Source organism: Trachypithecus francoisi, unplaced genomic scaffold (assembly GCF_009764315.1).
Source record: "Trachypithecus francoisi isolate TF-2019V2 unplaced genomic scaffold, Tfra_2.0 Lachesis_group19, whole genome shotgun sequence".
NCBI classification, from domain to species: domain Eukaryota; kingdom Metazoa; phylum Chordata; class Mammalia; order Primates; family Cercopithecidae; genus Trachypithecus; species Trachypithecus francoisi.
Genome location: NW_022681464.1, coordinates 29811396 through 29833419, shown reverse-complemented (window position 1 = coordinate 29833419; position 22024 = coordinate 29811396). Strand labels below are relative to the sequence as shown.

General features: G+C 35.0%; 1 protein-coding gene across 3 annotated transcripts in view; it reads right to left on the bottom strand.

The window, feature by feature from the left end:
- The window catches only part of SS18 (SS18 subunit of BAF chromatin remodeling complex), a 76808-nt gene that overhangs the window by 54236 nt on the left and 548 nt on the right, over positions 1-22024 (bottom strand). For 2 of the 3 annotated variants that reach the window (XM_033178083.1, XM_033178085.1), the window contains exons 2-3: positions 19177-19253; positions 9235-9319 (exon numbers count right to left, since the gene is read on the bottom strand). In XM_033178083.1, coding sequence (XP_033033974.1) covers positions 9235-9319; positions 19177-19253 — 162 coding nt within the window. Of the gene's footprint in view, positions 1-9234; positions 9320-9789; positions 10074-19176; positions 19254-22024 lie in introns of those variants that run through there. The other variant, XM_033178084.1, reaches the window with a different exon arrangement.

Below are 22024 nucleotides of genomic sequence, written 5' to 3'. Positions count from 1 at the left end.
TATCTTCGTACAAATACTTACAAAAATTTTAAGTATATATTTAAATAAATTTAAAATTCAAGAAGTGTATTTGGCTAAACTGGGGATATTTCAAACTCAGTACTCATAATGAATTAAGTAAAAACAAGATAAGGAATTCCAATCAGCTTTCAGTCTTCTTTTAAAATCAAGACATGCTTTTATGTACTCAACTTAGTGGATGGCATCACCATCAGTCAAGTCTCCAAACACTCTCTTCTACTCTTTATATCTGCTCAGTAACTGAATCCTGTTAGTTCTACTTCAAATACTCCAGAACCTAATGCCCCTTTCCATCGATATCCTCAAATGTGTACCTATATCTTTATCATCATCATCATCACCAATATTCACTGAGTACCTTTACATGCTGGACACCATGAACTGTTTTACTGCATTCTAATAAAATATGTAATACGTATTATCTTTCTCATATTGTAAAAATGATTCATGTTAAACAATATCAAGTGAAGCTGACACCACAGAAACAGGAATTATATTTTTCTGAAGTCCTCAAAATGTCACTGGATACTCCCTTTGAAAGGCAGAGAAATTTAAGGTTCTTTATACCTAACTGTACATTAGAATTACCTAAGAAGCTTTTGAAATACTGTGACAGGTCTGCCACAAAGACCTACCAAAGGAAAAAAAAAAAAAAGAAAGAAATACTGTGACAGGGCCCTCAACCCAGATCGATTAAGTTACTGGAAGTTTTTAAAAGTTTTCCACATAATTCTAATGTGTAGCCAAGGCTGAGAAACACTAGACTATATGATTACCCAGGTTCTTTCTAGCTTAAAAATGTTTGATTACACAGAAATACTTTCAGACTGTGTGCCTTAAAATGAACTACCACAATAGAAAGAACTATTTTCTCGCCAGGTTTTTCTCAAAGAAAAATTAATGAATAAAAACTTTTCTTGACTGAAATTGTTCTCTCATAATTCTTTTCTAAACAAATGGTGCCTACCACTTTGTATATGCTAATACTAGATGATAAAAAATAAATTAACAATAACACGAAATCAAAACTTAGAAATGCCATTTCTTCAAAGTATGTTTGAGAAGGAAAAATCTGCATACACAAAAAAAAGCCACACTTTCTATTGGTAAAATTGTTCCCAGGTGGGGGGAGTGGATGAGGACTGAAAAATGACCTGTTGGGTACAGTGTTCCCTACTGGGGGTAATGGGTGCACTAAAAGCTCAGACTTCACCACTACACAAGAAATCCACGTAACAAAACTGCACCTGTACCCACAAACCTACAAAAATAAATTTAAAATGGTTCCTAATTATGAAAAGAATTATGTCAATAGTTTGTTGTTTCAGAAATTAAATACCAACTCTGAGAACCAACATTTAAATGATGCCTGCAAGATTTACCAAGAATAGAGTAATAGAGGCCCTATCTATCTACACTAAATGGAGCCAAAGTAGTGCTCATTTTGAATTGTCAGCTTTTTATAAATTCTATGTCTATTTCTCTGCCATCTTGGCTGTCAAGTAACACTGCATGTATATATGTCTGTTTACAGAACAACTTCTCCCATTTTTGCTATTTGCTGCCTCCTGGCTTAAAATTAAGTAAACAAGTCGGTTAAAATGTGTGTAAGGTGAAGAGTAAGTTTGTTATAAAGTTATAATGCTTTGGCATTAAGAAAAAAGACACAAGGCTGAAACTAAGAAGCAAAATGCCTAAGTGTTAGTGCACTGGCATTAGAAGTTATTTTCCTCCTTTTATTCTCAGTGTTTAGATTCTTGATTTTTGGATTCTAGCTAGTGCTCGATCTTGGCCAGTTCCAGACACATGAAATAGAACTATAAATAAATAATTCTTCTCTTTAGAGGACATGAGAAAAAACTGAAAGATAAACTTACATATAATTATGAACACATTTCTAATTCCCACCCTATTCAACTGAAATGAAGTGAAAAACCCCATTCTAGAAAACTTAAGATCATCCTAAAACATAACAGTTCTTTTTCAGATGCAAATATCTCAAACTATAGTTAGTAACACCCCATCAGCAAAGAGCAAAAATTATTTTTAAAATGCCAGAGCAGATCTAAAAAAGAACCTATAGAAATTCTAGAAATAGAAAAATATATATTAGGAACTCAAGGGATAGGTATAACAGATTAGGCCCAGTGAAAAATGAATTGGAAAACTGGTCAGAAAAATATATACCTAGAATGATAAATGGTTGGAAAAGTCTGGAGGGATTAAGAAACATAAAGATACAGTTACAAGGTCTAGTCTAAGTTTAACTGGAGTCTTACGGAAGAATTATTTGCTTGAAGAGATAATGACTGAAAACTCCCAAAACTGATGAAAGACATGAACCTACAGATTTCAGAAATCTCAACAGACACCAAGCAGTATAATTAAAAAGAAATCTTCCAATATCTAACTACGGTGTGAGAAAAAGAAAATTTATTTAAAAAAAAAGAAACCCACAGCTAAACCTAACTAAAACTGCTAAAAATCGTAGACAAAGCAAAACTCTTAAGTGCAGTCAAATAAACAGATTACCTTCAAAATATCAACAATTACATTGATAGCTGAATTTTCAATAGATACAAGACAGAAAACAATGCAAGGATAAATGTAATGTGCTAATAGTAAACAACAACTAACCTAGTATCTGTCCTTGGAAAATACCTTCTAAGAATCACAGTGAGCCAGGTGTGGTGGCTCATGCCTTTAATCCCAGAACTTTGGGAGGCCAAAGCAGGAGAATCAGTTGAGGCCAGGAGTTTAAGACTAGCCCAGGCAATATAATAAGATCCCATTTCTCCAAAAAATACAAAACTTAGCCAGGCATGACGGTATATGTCTGTGGTCCTAGCTTCTCAGGAGGCTGTGGCAGGAAGACTTCCTGAGCCCGGAAGTTCGAAGCTGCAGTGATCTATGACCATGCCACTACACTCCAGCCTGGGTGACAGAGCAAAACGCTGTCTCCAGAGGAAAAAAAAAAAAAAGACTGATGGTGAAATAAAGGCATTTTCAGACTCAAACTAAACCAAAACAAAAACACTGAAGGTATGTCTCACCAGCAAAACAGTGCTAAAGGAAATACTAAGGTATGTTCTTTAGGAGGTGAAAAAAAAGTGATTTAAGCTAGAAGGTCATAAATGAAGGGAGGAACAGAAAGCATCAGAAATGGTAAGTAACTATGTGGATGAATCTAATGAATACTGACTTCAAAAAAAAAACAGTAATAACCACTTGTGGGTAAACATACAGAGACTTAAAATACATGACAACAACAATGAAAAGGTCATTGAGGGAAGGAACAGAAATGAAGTATCTGATGGTCCTTTGACTGGGATGTATGTTATAATCTATACAGTAACCACTAAAAGAATACTAAATATGTAAGATTTCCCAACTATAAAGAAAAAACAAGGAATAATAAAAAAAATAAAAATTATTGGCCGGGCAGTGTCTCACAGCTGCAATCCCAGCACTTTGATAGTTAGACTGAGTTTAAAAAAAAAATCTACATCTTACTCATAATATCGTATCTCTAACACAATAAAACAGAAAAGGAGAATACCTTGGAAACACTAAAGAAAGTTTATTTAGCTATACTAATATCAGACAAAGTAGACTTTAAAAGCATCACTAGAGATAACAAGGGATAATTCATAATGATGTTACAGGTGGGGCGCAGCACTTTGGGAGGCCGAGGCAGGCAGATCATGAGGTCAGGAGATCGAGACCATCCTGATTAACAAAGTGAAACCCCTTCTCTACTAAAAATACAAAAAATTAGCCAGGTGTGGTGGCGGGTGCCTGTAGTCCCAGTTACTCGAGAGGCTGAGGCAGGAGAATGGCGTGAACCCAAGAGGCGGAGCTTGCTCGTGAGCAGAGATCACGCCACTGCACTCCAGCCTGGGCAACAGAGCGAGACTCCATCTCAAAAAAAAAAAAAAAAAAAAGAGCTACAAGGAAAATCAGTCAATCCACAATTTGACTTGTATATTTTAAACATACATCTCTCAGTAATTGATGAACAAACAAACAAAACATTGGAAAGGCAAAAAAAATCATTAAGGCTAGAGGATTCAAACAAGATTAACACACTTGACCTAACCTAATAGACATATATAGAACTCTGCACTCAGTGGCTAGACAATACATATTCTTTTTAAACACACATGAAACATTTGTAAAAACTGACCATATATGCTGGACCTTAAAACAAATCTCAACGAATTCCAAAGAACTCAAACCGTAAAATGTTATTTAACCACAATGCAATAAAGCCAGAAATGAAGAAAATAAAATACCCATGTTTGGAAATTAAGAAATATATTTTTATCAACCAATGCATTAAAAAATAACTATGAAAATTAGGAAATATTTGGAATTAAATAAATGTAAATATACTACATATCAGAACTATGATTAGAGGAAAACTTATGCCCATTTTAAATGCATTAGAAAGCTGAAAATTGATGAAAGAGGCATTCATCTAAAATTCAGAAAACCAGCAAAATATACCAAAAGAAAGTAAAAGGCAGAAAATCATAAAGATCAGAAATTAATCATAAACAAAAACATACATAAGGTGACCAAGGGCAAAACTATTTCCATAACAATAAGATGAGGTTTGCCTTTTATGCTAAGTTCGCATTTATAATGATGGTACAAAAGCAATAGTGGATATAATTGCTGGAATCTCATTACAAATCAAGGCAATGACATCAAACTATTATTAGTCAGTGTGTTACTGACTGCCCCATACTTACAGTTGAAGAAAGAAAAAGATAGTTTCAATTTAAAAGGTACTTGATGAAGCAGTAAAAATTATTTAGTAGATTCTCCATGTCTTGTAAATAAATATTCAGTGACAAAATGTGAAAACAATAAACATTATCTGTCACAAAGTAAAATAATCAAGAAAAAGCAGTTTGTGATTGAGTTGCCAGCTGAACTAGGCACCATTTTCACAGAACACCATTTTTACTTGAAAGAACAATTGTTAACTATATTTATCCAGGCGTGGGTATTTGGCAGACATTTTCTCAAAAACAAACAGTGAGTGAGAAAATCAACTGATAACATCTGTTGCCAAGATCAAATTTGAATTTTCAAGCAAGAATTTGGAACATGCAAACTTATCTATCACCTTGAGCTTGACAGCATCCCCATACTTACGCACTTTTCTGATGAGATTAGAAGTGATTTATGTAGTCTTTGGTATCACACAAAAAAATATGTTAATGTTTGGAAGAACTGTTTAACTCAGTAAACTTATACTTTCCAAATCACCAAAGCATGATGTTATAAAATTATACATAAGCAAAAATCTATTCAAAGTGTAATAAAAACCAATGGGCTTAAATGTACCAGAATAAGAAAAATATAATGATACAATTTAAGATTCCATACCGCAACTAACCTTAAAAAAAAAATAAAGTATTGAGATCTGCTGTAATATCAAACAAGATTATGCACAAAAATCTGAAAAGGCTATTAAAATATCTTCCCCTTTCTAACTACATGTCTGTGTGAGACTGCATTTTCTTCTTCTACTACAACCAAAACAAGATACTACAATAGACTGAATGCAGAGGTAGATGTGAAAATATAGTGTCTTCTATTAAGACAGACATTTAACAGAAACTTGTAAAAATGTAACATGATGCCGTTCATCTCATAGTTATTTTTCCTTTAAAGAATGTTATTTATATTAACATGCAATAAGTTTTTTAACAAACTAATTTTTAAAATTTGTTTTAATTTCACAACTGAGAAAAATGTATAATTTATATTAACAATATAACTCACATCAAGCTCTTTTAAGTCCTCAATAATTTTTAAGACTGTAACAGGGTTCTGAGACCAAAAGGTTTGAAAAATGCTGCAACAAAGCACAATCAAAACCAAAAGTTGATTCTTTGAAAAGACTTAAAAAATCCATAATAAACACCTGGCAAGAGTGATCAAAAAATATTTTAAAGAAGAAGTCACAAACAATGACATTAAAAAGAAAATTATCACTACAGATAGTGTTGACATTATGAAAATAGGATTGTTTCAAGAGCTTTTACTTTATTTTCATGCTAATTAATGTTCAAATTTATTAAAATGCTAAAAACCACAACTTACCAAAATAGGAAATTTATAAAATATAGAAATTGTCATATAACAATTAAATAAATAAGTAAATAAAAACTTCCTTGCAAAGAAAATTTCAGATTCAGATGGCTTTTCTAAAGAATTATACCAATCATTTAACAAAGAAAGAAATATTATGTAAATTCTTCCGGATAAGAAAAAGTAGAAAATTCTCCAGCTCCTTTTATAAAGCTAGCATAGCCTCAAAATAAAAACCAGATGAAGGCATTATAAGAAAGGAAAATTACAGGTCAATTACACTCATAAACAAAGATGCAAAAATCCTAACCAAAATTTCCACAAACTGAATATATAGCAATTTCTTTAAAAACACCATGACCAAGTGGGTCATCAACAAGTAGGTTAATTACAAGAATGCAAGACTGACTGAGCATTAAAAGTATATCAGTATATTTTACCACATTAACAGATTAAAGAAGAAAAATCTTATGATCATCTCATTCGATGCAATAAAAGTACTTGATAAAATTTAACGTCCATTTAAGATATAAATTTTTACTTTGCACACTAGAAACAGAAAGGAGTTTCCTTAATCTGACAAAAGTTATCTACAAAACACTACAGCAAACATCATACTTAATGGTCAAACAGTGAAAGCTTTCCCTTTGAGATCAGGAACAAGATAAGGATGTCCTCTATCACCACTTCTATTCAGGAATGTACTGGAGGTCCTAGCCAGAGAAGTAAGGCAAGAAAAAGAAATAAAAGGTGTAAGCATTGACAAGAAAGAAACAAAACTGATTATTCACAAATGATATGATCGTGAATACAGAAAACTGAAAGCATCTACAGAAAAACATAGAAGAGTTGAACAAGAATGTAAGATTCAAATCAACTGCATTTCCATGTGAACAGCAAATGCAGTTAGAAAACTTAAAAAACAAACACGCGATTTAAAGTGGCCTCAAAAAATATATAGTATTAAATATCTAGCAATAAGCCCAATGAGAGAGGTGCAAAGCATCTATAGGGAAAAATCATAAAACTTCATTGACAGACATTAAAGGACTAACTAAATGAAAATATATGCAGTGCTCACGATCTGGAAGACTCAATTTTGTAAAGATACCAAGTCTTCCCAAATTGATTTACAGTTAAGGTAATCTGAATGAAAATCCCTACAGGATTACGTGTATGTGTATATAACTTGACATACTGATGTTTAAGTATATACTGAAATGCAAAGAACCAACAGCCAAGATATTCTTGAAAAAAAAAAAAGGATAAGAACTTCTTGAATATATATTAAGTATGAGGAGAGTGGAATTCATACAAACAGACCAAGGAAATGATATAAACAGATCAGACACAGACCCACATATATATGGACACCTGATACAACATATATTGCATGACAAAAAAATATATTGTGTTTCGTTTTTCCAAGAAATAATGATGGGACAAAAAACTATCCACAATGAAACAAATGAAACTGAACTTATTCCTTACATCATTCACGAAAAAAAATTTTACCTAGCTGGTAATCAAGTTCATGACAACTGCCACATGAAGAACTATTTCAAGTTCAAAACAAAATGTACTGATTAAAATATCCCCCAGTGGGATGTATCTTAGGGACAGGCATTTTACTGTTAGTGGTAATTTCGGTATCATTACGTTGTTCGATGTTTTATACAAAGTAGTGTAAAGCAAATCACAAAAACAAAGCAGCTATGAAATACTTGAGTTATGTCAGAGGGACACAGGAGCCAAACGAAGAGGTTTCCATTGATCAGAGAAACAAAATTTCAACATAACAAAGAATGACTGCAAGGGATTTAAACATTAAAAATCCAAAAATGTATTAAGTTCAGATAATAAAAACAAAAATATTAAAATGGTAACCTATACAGGTTGCTAGAGACCAACTCATTCTGAAAATTGGTAAAGGGAAAGAATCTAGTGTTTATCATGCATGACTTTCCTATGGGGACTCTCTAGTTTCAGGATAACCAAATATTTAATGAAAGGAAGTTTCTCTCTTTAAAATAATTACAGCCAATAAATGTAGGAGGGATTATAAAATTAGAAATTCACCATTCTGTGATCCCAAAGTGAAATACAGGTTCTGGTCCACAAGCATTAATGACTATTAAAACTATTAAGTGATAGGTAGACAGGGAACTTTATAATGGATTGATCAGGCTGGTATCAAGTATACCCACTGATCAATCGTAACATTACTAAAAATGGAACGACCAAATACGTTCTTCCTGATCTGATATTATGGGAAATACAAAGCACCACCAACAAAATACTCTTACCAAAAATCTAAACCTCACTAATTAAGTTTCTCTAATTACTAGTTCACATGAAATAAGAGAAACAAAGGAACACGTTAAAGGACCATGAGAATACAATTAGCCAAACCCAGAATGTTAAAAATTCTACACAACCTATAACCCAGTTCCTTTAACAAATAAATGAAGATTTAAAAAGATAAAATGATACAGATTAAAAGAGACTAAGACACATATCAACCAATGCACTATGTGTACCTTGTTTGAATTCTGAGGCAAACAACTATTTAAAAATTTAGAGTTTTCTTAATCGCTTCTCGGCCTTTTGGCTAAGATCAAGTGTAAAACATTTAGGTTTGTTTTAGGTGACGGATAAAAATTGAAAACAGATTGAACATAATAAGACAGAAAGAAATTATGGTTAACTTAGTTGGGTAAGAGAATAGTCCTGTCTGCTAGAGATGCATATGGAAATACAGTATTTACTGGTCAAACTGTAAGATGTCTGGGACTTGCTGTGAAATACTTCAGATTTACTAACAAATTACTTGTGCATTTAAAAATTAAAATAAATAGGTAGGTAGGTAGGTGGACAGGTAAATGAATAACTTTCTCAGGCACAGAATCAATTTTAGGTGAATTCAAATTAAACATAAAACAATAAAGCAAAATAATAAAGCTTTTAGATAACACAGAATACTTTCATATTCTCAGAGTAAAGCAGGATTTACTAAACAAAACTTAAAAATCATTCAACAAAAATATGCCATACCATAAGTAACTATAAAGATTGTCTACTTCACATGATTTTAAAGGTACTTACTGCTGGTAAAAGAGACTGCATATTTTGATTAGAATCTGCTATTGTAGCAAGGTACACCAAGTTTGTGTGCAACATCTGCTGATACCTATTAAAACAAAACAAATATCAATATTAAAAAATAATTTTCTTCCTATCTGCCTAAGTACAAACAGCATTGTAATCATTTCTAAAGTTTCATTAAAAATTTGTTATCTGAACATCAACAGCACTTTAATTTTTCCTATGCTGCACAAGTTCCAAATAATAAATATTTAAAAATAATAAGCTCAGAGATCTTACCATGTATGCTAAATAGTGTTATAATTATTTTATATGCATATATATCTTAATTCACAAACCAATACTATGAAGTAGGAGCTCTTTTCTCCATTGTACAGAAGAGAAACTAATGTTCAGAGAGGTTGATAACTTGTACATGATTGCATAGCTAGTAGATGGAATAACTGACATATGTAATAGGTCCATACTAGTACATTGAGTTTGTTTTTTTTAAAAGAACTAAATAAAGGAATCCAGTGAAATGTGCTTCTCCCAGCCGGACACGGTGGCTCACACCTGTAATCCCAGTCCTTTGGAAGCCTGAGGTGGACAGATCACTTGAGGTCAGGAGTTTGAGGTTGCAGTAACCCAGCTGCACTTTCCCTCAGTCTTTCTAATTGGCTGTCACTGTGGGGGCTTGGAGTAAAAGATCTGTGAAGAAGGCACGTCTGTACGTTTGCTTTCCTGAAGACCAGTGAGCCTCACCACGGGCCAGGGGAGCTTTGTAAATGCCTGCATAAAATGTTTTCCTGGCTCACGCCTGTAACCCCAGTACTTTCGGAGGCCGAGGCGGGCAGATCACCTGAGGTCAGGAGTTCAAGACCAGCCTGGCCAACATGGTGAAACCCCATCTCTACTAAAAATACAAAAATTAGCTGGGCGTGGTGGCACACGCCTGTAATCCCAGCTACTCAGGAGGCTGAGGCAGGAGAATTGCCTGAACCCAGGAGGCAGAGGTTACAGTGAGCCGAGATCGTGCCACTGCGCTCCAGCCTGGGCAACAGAGTGAGACTCCATCTCAAAAAGAAAAAAAAGAAATATGCTTATCCCTTTCCTTCGGCCATTTTCATTTTGCTAAAAACCTCAAACCCAAGTACAGTCAATATGTTCTGCCAAAATGTAGGAAAGGGGGTGGGAACCACACATTTTTTTCCTTTTCACTACTGTAGCAGTGACCAACAGTTTATGCCCGCTGTGTTTATACTACCCATCTATCAGGACTCAGCATATAAAGAAGGCAATGAATAGGCAATCTCCAACTACAGAAAAAAAGAGATACGCTAAAACAGGATGGGGGAAATGTTACAACACCAACAACACTCAATATTAACTTTAAGAAAATAAAATAAATTCTCATTATCAGCATTATATGGTTAAACATGATTATTGTAATCTTACCTATGAATTAGTTTAGCTAAGCTTCTCTTCACAATTTTAAAAAATTAACTGACAAAACCATATTAAAATTAGCAGTGATCCAATCACTAGTGTTTTGTCTCAGTGCAGGCATACAAGCCCCATGAGTACAAATTTAAAACCTACATCAAATTGTTAGGCTTTCTTAAAATTTCATTTACTAAAAATGCTAAATACAACTTAAAACAATAAAAATAAGTTTATTCAGCTAAAGGGCTCTAATTCAGATTCCAAATTAATTCATTTTCTAAAATAGACACCATAAAAGGAATCCTAGTTTTTCTTTTGTTCGTTTTCGGTTTTTTTCATTTGTTTGTTTTTTTGAGACAAGGTCTCACTCTATCACTCACTGCAGCCTTGACCTCCTGGGCTCAAGCAATCCTCCCACCTCAGCCTCCCAAGTAGCTGGGCCCACAGGCGCATGCCACCACACACAGCTAAATTTTGTATTTTTAATAGACAGGGTTTTACCATGTTGCTCAGGCTGCTCTCAAACTCCTGAGTTCAAGCAATCGGCCAGCCTCAGACTCTCAAACTACTGGGATTACATACAGGCATGAGCCACTGTATCTAGCCGAATCCTAGCATATTCTTTGCTACTTACTTTTTTCCTGCTACAAACAACAGGTTTCACAGCTTTTTTTTTTTTTTTAAGAAAGGAAATAACACTGTTTCTTCCTGACCTTAAAATAACGCTTTCACAAACAAGGCCATGCTTTTAACGCTTTGCCTCACATGGACGCTATGTTGTCCAATCAGACATGATACATCTCTGATAGCTAACTTTACATAAAATGGACAAAGAAATAATTATATTGTACTGAATTATACATAATGGTTAATTGTGTTGTTGAAATTCTTCAACAGCACTAACAGGGACCACTAGCTGGAACTATTTCATTATTCCGTAGAGATCTAGAAAGGAACTTAAAATATAGTGTTCCATATCTTGCCATTTTTAAAAAAACCAACCAGCTATTTTTAATTAGAACATATAACCTGTTTCAGTCTAGTCCTTCAAGTTTTCCTTTGCTTGAGTATTAGTATAGTTGCAAGATATGAGATTTGCTGAGGACCACTAACCAAACCATACTAACAGACGTGGTTTATTCATGACCCTTTAAGAAAAAATTGTAGTATCATGTTGATTAGTACTTGACAAAGCCAGTGTGAAACTACTATTAAATCTAATCTGCCACACTCTTAAGGTCTCATATGTAAAATAATGGAGTTAAAGCAGGACTCTGAAGTTGCTTGCAGTTTTAAAATCTATAAACCCAGCATCTTTTATGAAGTAGTTTCATTTTAAGACATTTGCCCAACCTTCTCTCAACCATCAAATCTTTTCAATTTTTAATTGTGAAATAATTTTAAACTTACAGAAAAGTTTCAATAGTAAAAAGTCTCGTATATTTTTTCTTCCAGATTCTCTAAATTGTTAGCATTTTACATTTTTCCTATCATCTCTAAATACACACAGCAACACACACACACATACACATGCAGTCACTTTTTTCCAAAACCATTTGTGAGTCAGTGATACCCCATTACTCCTAATACTTCAGTACTGGCTTCCTCCAAACAAGGCTATTCCCTTATATAACAGGACACCCATCATGCGGAAATTAACAGTGATATATTATCACTATTTAATCCACAGAATTCATTCAAATTTCTCCAATTGTCCTAATATCTCCAAATCATTTTCCCTCGTATAAGGAGGTAGGTAAAAATGAAAAATTTTAATTGGCCTTTTCTAACTTCAATATGTTTATTTTCTGTAAAACTGCATTTTTTATAGCATTCATCAAATAAGCATATTCTTTTTTCTTCTTTTGAGACAGAATCTCACTATTAGCTAGGCTGGAGTGCAGTGGCGCAATCTCGGCTCACTGTAATCTCTGCCTCCCAGGTTCAAGTGACTCTCCTGCCTCAGCCTTCCCAAGTAGTTGGGATTACAGGTATCCACCACCACGCCCAGCCAATTTTTGTACTTTTAGTAGAGACGGGGTTTCACCATGTTGGCCAGGCTGGTCTTGAACTCCTGACCTCAGGTGATCTGCCCACCTCAGCCTCTCAAAGTGCTGGGATTACAGGCGTGAGTCACCACACTCAGCCCAATTAAGCATATTCTAAGATGACTGAAGTTTCAAAGACAAACATTAACAAAAAAGTAGTAAATACTCGTATTATTTTATAAGTTTGTATACAGGTCACCTAAAAAGCAATCAGCAAATACTCCAGGAGAATCTGGACTCAGCTAACAATACTGAAATACTAAAAATGGTATTAAATATATTTTCCTCAGAAACTTTGGATATTTTTATTCTATACAATAGTTACGTTTCTCACTGAAACAGTTTACTTTCTTCATGTTTTATTCCTAAAACAGTATATGTTGTGCTGGGCACAGTGGCTTATACCTGTAATCTCAGCACTTTGGGAGGCTGAGGCAGGAGGATCACTTAAGCCCAGGAATTCAAGACAAGCTTGGGCAACAAAGTGAGACCCTACCTCTACAAAAAAGTGAAAAATTAGCTGGGCATGGTGGCATGCACCTATGTAGTCCCAGCTACTTAGGAGGCTAAGGTGAGAGGATCACTTGAGAACAGGAGGTTGAGGCTGCAGTGAGCCATTATCATACCACTTGCACTCCAGCTTGGGCGAAAGTGAGACCATGTCATGAAAAACAAACAAACAAAAAAATATATTGTATGTTGATATGAGGAAAAAAAGGAGTATATAAGCTAAGGGCTGTTATAAAACATATTCAGTATTTTATTTTTGATGATGGTAGTGTCCTAGTTAATATGACAAATATTCTCAAATACCCATGATTATTAACCTATTAAAAGAGACAGTTCACCTCCCAAAGAGGCCACTAAGAGTAACTCATCAATTACTTTGAATAAAGTAAAATGGACACTATATTTGTTGACATAATTACAAAATTAAGCTGAAAGTAATTTCATTTTATAAAATAAACCTTACCTAGAAGCTATGAATATTTATTGGACAATAAGAATACACTGTATAGAAAAGTTATCTTCCAAACTACAGATTTAAACTTTAACTCTTTTAAATTACGATGAATGATGAACACTAATTTTTTTTGTTGTTTGAGATTTACGCAACTCCAGAATAGTTTGGACTCATCCTAAAATGCAAAAAATAAGAGCTGATTTAAGCAAACACAGGCTGATTTACAAAATGCTCAAATCAAATACCACAGTGAATCAGTAAAACATTCTCACATGCGTTACCAGAATTTAAAGGAAGAGGGTCCAGGCATATGGGCTCCACAAGCGATTCAGACCACTGACTCAAGAGTGTAATATCTGAATTTGTGTGTGTGTGCAGATAGCATTGATAAAGCAACATACACAAAGGTACTACCAGTGAAAAGTCTTTGGGTAGTAAGAATATGGTATTCATTCTCTCATTTTTACATATTTTTGTTTTCTAATTTGCACATACTGCTTTCATAAAATAGTTATTTTTAATTTAAAAAAAAAACACAAAACACTGTTTCAGGCAAAGTTATCACATCTTAAGGAGTTGTTAAATTAAAACTGGAGTATCAGTTCCCAGATGGCTGTCATGTAATGTTTCTCTTTATTTTCCTTTTGCTTCTCCTACAATGAGAAACAGGAACACCTGTTAAGGTCAAGAGGCGTTGTTTTTCTCGTTACTCACAAACCAATACTGACAACTTGATAAAGAAAGAATATCTGAAGAACAAAAGAATGAAATTAAATCCACCAAAAAGGGCAGAATTTAAGATTCTCCCTAAGTCAATTTCAGCCCCATTTGCTTAAATTGTTCACCAAGTATATGTAAGAAAAAGGTCTAATCCAATATGTAGAGAATGAGGGAAATGATCATATATACACTTGAAAAAGTTGACAATATAAAGAAAACAGTGTAAACTTTTGCTGACTCAGTTGGTTCTAGACCTAAACATACACTATCCGTGACATATACTACCCTTGGTTCTATGGGGCGTTCTTAAAAGCCAAAGGTAAAAATAATTTCAGTTATTCATCATTTAACAATGGGGACACATTCTGAGAAATGTGTTGTTAGGTGATTTCATCACTGTTGTGCAAACATCATCAAGAGTACTTACACAAACCCAGATGGTACAGCTTACTACACACAGAAGCTATATAGTATAGCTTACTGCTCCTAGGCTACAAACCTGCAAAGCCTTTTACTGTACTGAATACTGTGGGCTGTACTGTAGTGAATAGTAAGTATTTGTATATCTACAATTATCTGAAAAGAAAAGGTCCAGTAGAAATATGGTATTATAATCTTAGGGGTATTACAGTAGAAATATGGTATTATAATCTTTCGGTCTGTTGTTGACCGAAATAGCTTAGGTCGTGAATGACTGTATTCTAATCAATGCCTCTAAGCTTTATCATTCCATGGTTGACTTGAGGAAGTGATCTCCTTATCACTGATGATTATCCACAGTTAAACCAAAGAAGTAGATTAAGCTAATTTTTTAAAGAACATTTTCAAATATATGGACAAGATTCATCTAAGTAATAATATATGTAACGGAAACAATCACATAAAATGCAAAACACACAAGAGATTAAACAGTAAGATAACCTAGCACTCAGATCGTAGTTTGTAAACATCATTCTCCAAAAACAGAACCAGGGCTTGGAGAAACGGGTGACTACCAACCTGCATAGGAAAAAAAATCAGGAAGAACCTAGAACATTTTGTGGTATAGGAAAATAAGAAAATGCTCAAAAAATAATGAAGACATATCAAGAAGCCAGCTTGAGGGGCTCCCATTGGCCAAATCTGGAAGAATTAAAGAAAATAAATAATAAAGTAAGAGATTATAACCTACAAAATACAGTAATAATGTTTAAGTCTATTTAGAGATAAATAAGTGAATGAAAGAATGAAGGAATAAAGGAATAGGAGGACAAATTTCTTCCTCACAGTAGGACTTAAGTAAAACTAGAAGGAATGATAGATTTAGTCATCAAGGGTAACCACGTAAAGTGATAACTATTACACGCAAAAATCATTGGATTTTTAGTGGATGCTAAAATTAGTGTGTTGAAGTATGATGAGAAACAATGTAAGTATGCCTCAAGGTATTAGATATGTATGAATTACAAGAAATAGCAACTTTATAGTGAACAAACTACAAAGTTATGATACCACCTTAGTTAAGATACCACCTTAACTAAGTCATCGAAGTTATCACCAATATTGGGACAAACTACTAACATATGGCTACTGAGGATGCACTGTGAAGGACACAATATCACGTCAATGGTACTCCTGCTAAAAGTGTATAGTGTGAATTTCATCATGGGAAACACCAGTCAAATCCTAAATGAGGGACATTCTACAAAACTACTGGTCTATACTATTCAATAATGTCAAAATCATGGACTATTTTAAAAAGACCCCCAGATTAAAGTATACTTAAGACACAAGACAACTAAATACACCACCAGATCCTGCACTGGACCCTGGACCAGAAAATATGCACTAATGGGACAACTGGCAAAATTCAAAAAAGCCCTAAATATTAGATAATAGTATTGCACTCTTGATTTTAACAATCATACTCTGGTAATTTAAGAATATGTGCTTGTGTTTAGGAAACACACACTGAGGTTATTAAAAGTAAGAGGGATTCATATCTGCAATTACTCTCAAATGTTTCTGGAAAACATTATGGGGGAGAAATGAATAAAAAAGCAAGTGGGCTATGTTATCGTTTAAAAACTTCAGTGCAACGCATACAGGAATTCTTTGTACTATCTCTGAAATATTTTTGTAAGTATGAAACTATTTCAAAACAAAAAGGCTTTTTGTTTTTTCTTGTTGTTAGTGTTAAGTAGAAACAGATCTCACTGTTGCCCAAGCTGTTCTCAAACTCATGTCGTCAAAGCAATCCTCCCACCTCAACCTCCCAAAGTGCTGGGATTTCAGGCATGAACCATCGTGCCTGGCCAAAACAAAAAGTTCTTTAAGACACCACTTTTCAGCAACTGGATGTGCAAAAATATTTTAAAGATGTCTAATATTCACTGCTCACAGGGATAGCTGAAAGCTAGGACTCTAAAAACCTTGCTGGGAGAAAGCAAACCAACACAATCTTTTTGCTGGCTAATTTGGCAACTTAGTATGGTCTTTAACCCAGTAATTCCATTTCTAAAACTGTAACCTACGTAAATATTAAAAACAGTATCAACGTGTACGCATAAATATGAACGCATATATGTAAATGCACAGAAAAATGTTTGGAAGGATACATACTAAAGCAACAGAAGCAGTTACCCTATGGAGGGGAAGGAGATAAGATAGTGGCATGTAAAAGGTGACTTATCTCCACAAACTCATACTTTATAATTTTTTTTTTTACAATTACCATATATGACTTTTTAAATTTAAAAATATTTTTAAACAAAGGGGAAAAAGTAATGGAAACCTGGAATTAAACAGCGGTTAAATCAAATGACAGCAAGAGACCAATACAATGTGAAAACCAAACAAAGCAAGGGCCAAGGTTGGTGGGAATTATCTGCCTGAGGATACACCAGTGAGGTCTCTAGGAAAGACAGATGCATCCCAAAACCAGGGTGAGAATAGTCAGCCCTCAGTATCTACAGATTCCACATCCATAGTTTAACCAACCATGCATTGAAAATATTCTGAAAAAAAAAAAAATGGATGGTTTTGTCTGTACTGAACATGCAGACTTTTTCTTATTATTCCCTAAACGATACAGTATAACAACTATTTATGGAGTATTTACATTGTATTAGGTATTATGAGCAATCTAGAGATTATTTAAAGTTTACAGGAGGGGCCGGGCGCGGTGGCTCAAGCCTGTAATCCCAGCACTTTGGGAGGCCGAGACGGGCGGATCACGAGGTCAGGAGATCGAGACCATCCTGACTAACATGGTGAAACCCCGTCTCTACTAAAAAAATACAAAAACTAGCCGGGCGAGGTGGCGGGTGCCTGTAGTCCCAGCTACTTGGGAGGCTGAGGCAGGAGAATGGCATAAACCCGGGAGGCAGAGCTTGCAGTGAGCTGAGATCCGGCCATTGCACTCCAGCCTGGGCGACAGAGCGAGACTCCATCTCAAAAAAAAAAAAAAAAAAGTTTACAGGAGGACGTGAGTAGGTTATATGCAAATCCTACACCATTTTATACCAGGCACACGGGCATCCTGGACTTTGGTATCCATGGGGAGTCCTGGAATCAATTCACCATGGATACCAAGGGTCAACTATATTCTACAGCTGTGTTGACCAATATAGCACCCACTAGACACAGTAAAATATGGCTAATCCAAAATGAGATGTGTTATTAAAGCAAGATACACAATAGGTTTCCAAGACTTAGAACAACAACAACAAAAAATATAAAATAGCTCAATATTTTTATGCTAATTGTATATTGAAATGATACTATTTTCGAACTAATGGGTTAAATAAAATGTATTACTAATATTAATTTCACCTGCTTTTTACTTGTTTACTGTGTCTACTAGAAAATTTAAAATCACACATGTGGCTCGCATTTGTATTTCTAATGGACAGTGCTGTTCTAAATACTTTTGATAATATATTCAACTCATTCTACCACATCAGATTCTATTAGGGCATATTATTTACTTCAGATACATAGCTTTAAGGTAGAAAGTTTGGTCCTTATGAATGACAATCAATTCTGTATTTATTAGATATAAGCTTTGTTTTCTCCACCACATACATGGATGCAACTCAATATCCCACATAAACAAAGATCTAACTTTTCCATAGATCAGACTACACATATATTTGAAGTCATTATTGTATCATGCAGGGTAACAAGTATAAGAAACGAAGTGATACCCAATCTCCTCCCAAAGAAAGATTTCTTTTATAAATTAACAAGTCACACAAAAGCTTGTACACAAATGTTCATAGCAATATTACTCATAATTAGTCAAAAATACAAACAACACAAAAGGCTATCACCGATGGATAAATAAAATGTGGTAAAGCTGCATAATGGAAAAAAATACTTGCCAATAAAAAGGAATGAGGTACTGAAACATGGTTCAACATGAATGAACCTCAGAAGTATTACACTAAGTGAAAAATGTCAGTCAAAACTGACCACATAGTATATCAATCCATTTATATGAAGTGTCACAACAGGCAAATTCACACAGAGAGTAGATTAGCGGTTGTCAAGGGGTGAGGGGCGGGGGGTAGTGACTGCCAAAGGATACCCAGTTTCTTTTGGGGACGTTAAAAATGCTGTAAAACCGACTGACGTAATACCAGCACAACTCTATGAATATACTAGAAAACACTGAATCGTACACTTTAAAATAGGTGAATTGTATGGTATGTGAATTATTTCTCAATAAAGCTGTTAGTAAAAAGTAAAAAATTAACCAATACAAAAAACTGAATAAAAAAAAAAGTTTCTTATCAATCTTACTGAGAACACTCTGAGGTCTTTCCTTTATTCTGAGAGTCCATTATACACTGAATAAGATGGTTATTGTCATCCAACATCTGAAACAGAATTAGAAAAGGTTTAGCATAAAACTAGTGCATCAAGTAAAATAAAAAACTAGAAAATTCAGAGAGGGAGGGCATTAGTAAATACTGCTTGTACAAGAACTCTAAAGTGTATCCCTTAACAAAATACTGTCCCCCCCCAACAATCATGACATATCATAAACCATTAAGCAAACATGGAAACATAAAAAAACAAAATTTCCTTAAAATGATTTTCTGTTAACATTGCTACCCGCTGTTACAAAGTATTTTAAAATTCATTTTAATAATAAATATGAGTTAAAGCAAGATTAGTGAATCAGCAGCTCTCTTGCATAAAATTTCATTAAGTACTGTTTAAATGTCTTGTAAAAATATGCCATACACAGTTCATATGGACAATCTTTCCAATAACTGAGTTTTTTTCCCTTCAGATTTCTAGAAATGTTGCATCAATACAGAAATTGAATCCTCTTGGGTCTTTTTAATATATACGATAGCTCACCACAAAAAAAATCCTAATTTTACACCTTTGGAATGATACCGTGTTTAATCAATAAAGTTTTAATATTCCAATTATTCTCCCTCTGAATAAACAAGCCCAGAAGGGAAAATCAGAATTCTTTTATATCAAACATTTAATTACCTCTGCTATCTGTAATAGAAGCTCTAGCCAATTAAGACTAAAGTTAAGAGTCCAAGTTGGCTTTTCATCATTCTAATGGTTTGGATTAGTAAAGAAAAATTCTGTACTTCTCCAGAATGAAATAAATACATGAAAACTTCAGCCCACGAGTCATGATGAGGTAGCTGGCTAGTTTCCAAGTTTTATAACAGCATGGTTTTGTGATTCTCCAATTATGAGATAATAATTAAACATAGTAATTTCTATGCATGTATAATATTTGTTACAGACTTTATGAGTTTACTTCATAATTACGCTGTCTCAAAAGTTTAAGAGGAAAAAGATACCGATTTATCATTCTATCATCTTTTAACAATTCAAAGCAATCTTGGCTTTGAGGGCTCAATAATTCATCTAATAAGTAAAGTGGAGCTGAAGAAAGAGTACTGATTGTAGCAATTAAAAGGCCAGTTAGTTTCAGTGCCAGTTTTGCCATTTTGAGCAAGTCACTTAAGTTTTCAGGGGCTGATTCAGCTCCAAGATCAAGGGACTCAGGACATGCTCCTCCAGAACCTGGCCCATCCTACCAGGATTCAAAAGTATTAGCACAATACCATAATCACTCTATCTCAATAAAAGGAACATCCATTTAACATTAACTGTCACTTCTTTCTGCACGTGAATCACAACCTTCACTTACTGGGGGAAAAAAACCACTAACATGATCTGCTAATAAATGCAGTTATTTCTTAGATAGAATCATTGTATGACCAAAAAAAGTCTTTAAAATGCACGAATCAAATCCTCAACCTAATGATTTCACAACTTATCTCCAGTATATTCCTCAGACTATTCAACGTCACCATTAAAATATGTGTCTCACATCTAGTATTAATCTCTCCCATTGCAGAATAAGGCACTTAATTTGGAGCCCATGTTTCTGTTCAGCTGAGAATGGAAAATAATTGATCAGCATACTTGGAATTAATCATTATCCATGATAAATATCTTAACACGTATGTAAGAGAAACTATAGAAAAAAAGAAAAACTCTGGACTTTTCCTGTGTACAAAAATAAAAAAGGTGAACCCTCCAGAAACGCAGTTTTGCGTGAGTGTGTACTTGGAGCTGTTTGCCAGGCTGTAGACTTAACTCAGAGTACTATATGAAAGCATTGCATTTCCAGGCACTGCCAAGCCCGTTTGTTCATAAAATAAAGCAACAGTTGGGCAAATGTCAAAAGCCACACTACGAAGAACCTGACAGTAAACAGAAACCGATTAGCATAATCCATGTGGTCTGAGTGGTACTAAAACTTGACCTTTTTTTCTATTTTGATCTTTGCTACACGGCATAAAACAAAAATATTTAAGGTAAACTGCTAAATATAGCAGCAACTTTTGAAAGTCTAGGTCAGTAAAATTTAGAATGCTGCCTTGCTAGTAGGCAACAAGGGGTAGAGGACAATGAAGAACCTTTGTGTTCCGACAGGCAGTAACACAGCAGCGACTGCAGCAGCACTATCCTTTAAAAAGGAGGCAGCTCCCTGTGTATTTATCACGACTTAGATTAACTGGTCACGACAGTCGTCTCTACCACTAGACTGTAAGCTCCAGGAAGGCAGGGACCATGACTCACCACAGTCGCCTCAGCGCCTAAAAGAGGCGCTCAATAAATATTTGCTGCAGAAGTAAATGAATAGGCAGCGATGCAAAAGGGTCTGGGGATAACCTCAGAGTCCATGGGGACCTTCCTTGCCCGCTCCTCAGACTCTACTAAGGTTCCCTCCAGCGTTCCCCAAGTTCTCCTGAGAGCTCCCAAACTCGGCTGAGTTTGCAGGGCAGCGACCTGCGCTCCGACTTCCCTCCGCCAGCAGCGACCCGCGCTAGGGTCCGCACTAAGCAGCCCGGGCGCGCGGGGCGGGGCGACGCCAAAGTAACTCCGGAGCAACGCGCGGGCCCAGCCCGACACACGCCCTTCCCAGCGCGGCCGCCGCCGGGCGCACGCGCCCCACCGCCCGAACGCCGCCCCATCCCTAGAGAAATCAGGCGGCGGCTGTTTGGGCTTTTGTGTCTGTAGAAAAGCGCGTAAACGCGCGAAAGACTCCGAGAAAAACCGGTTCACCCTCTTCCGCCACCAACTCAGGCACAGCCCGCAGCCC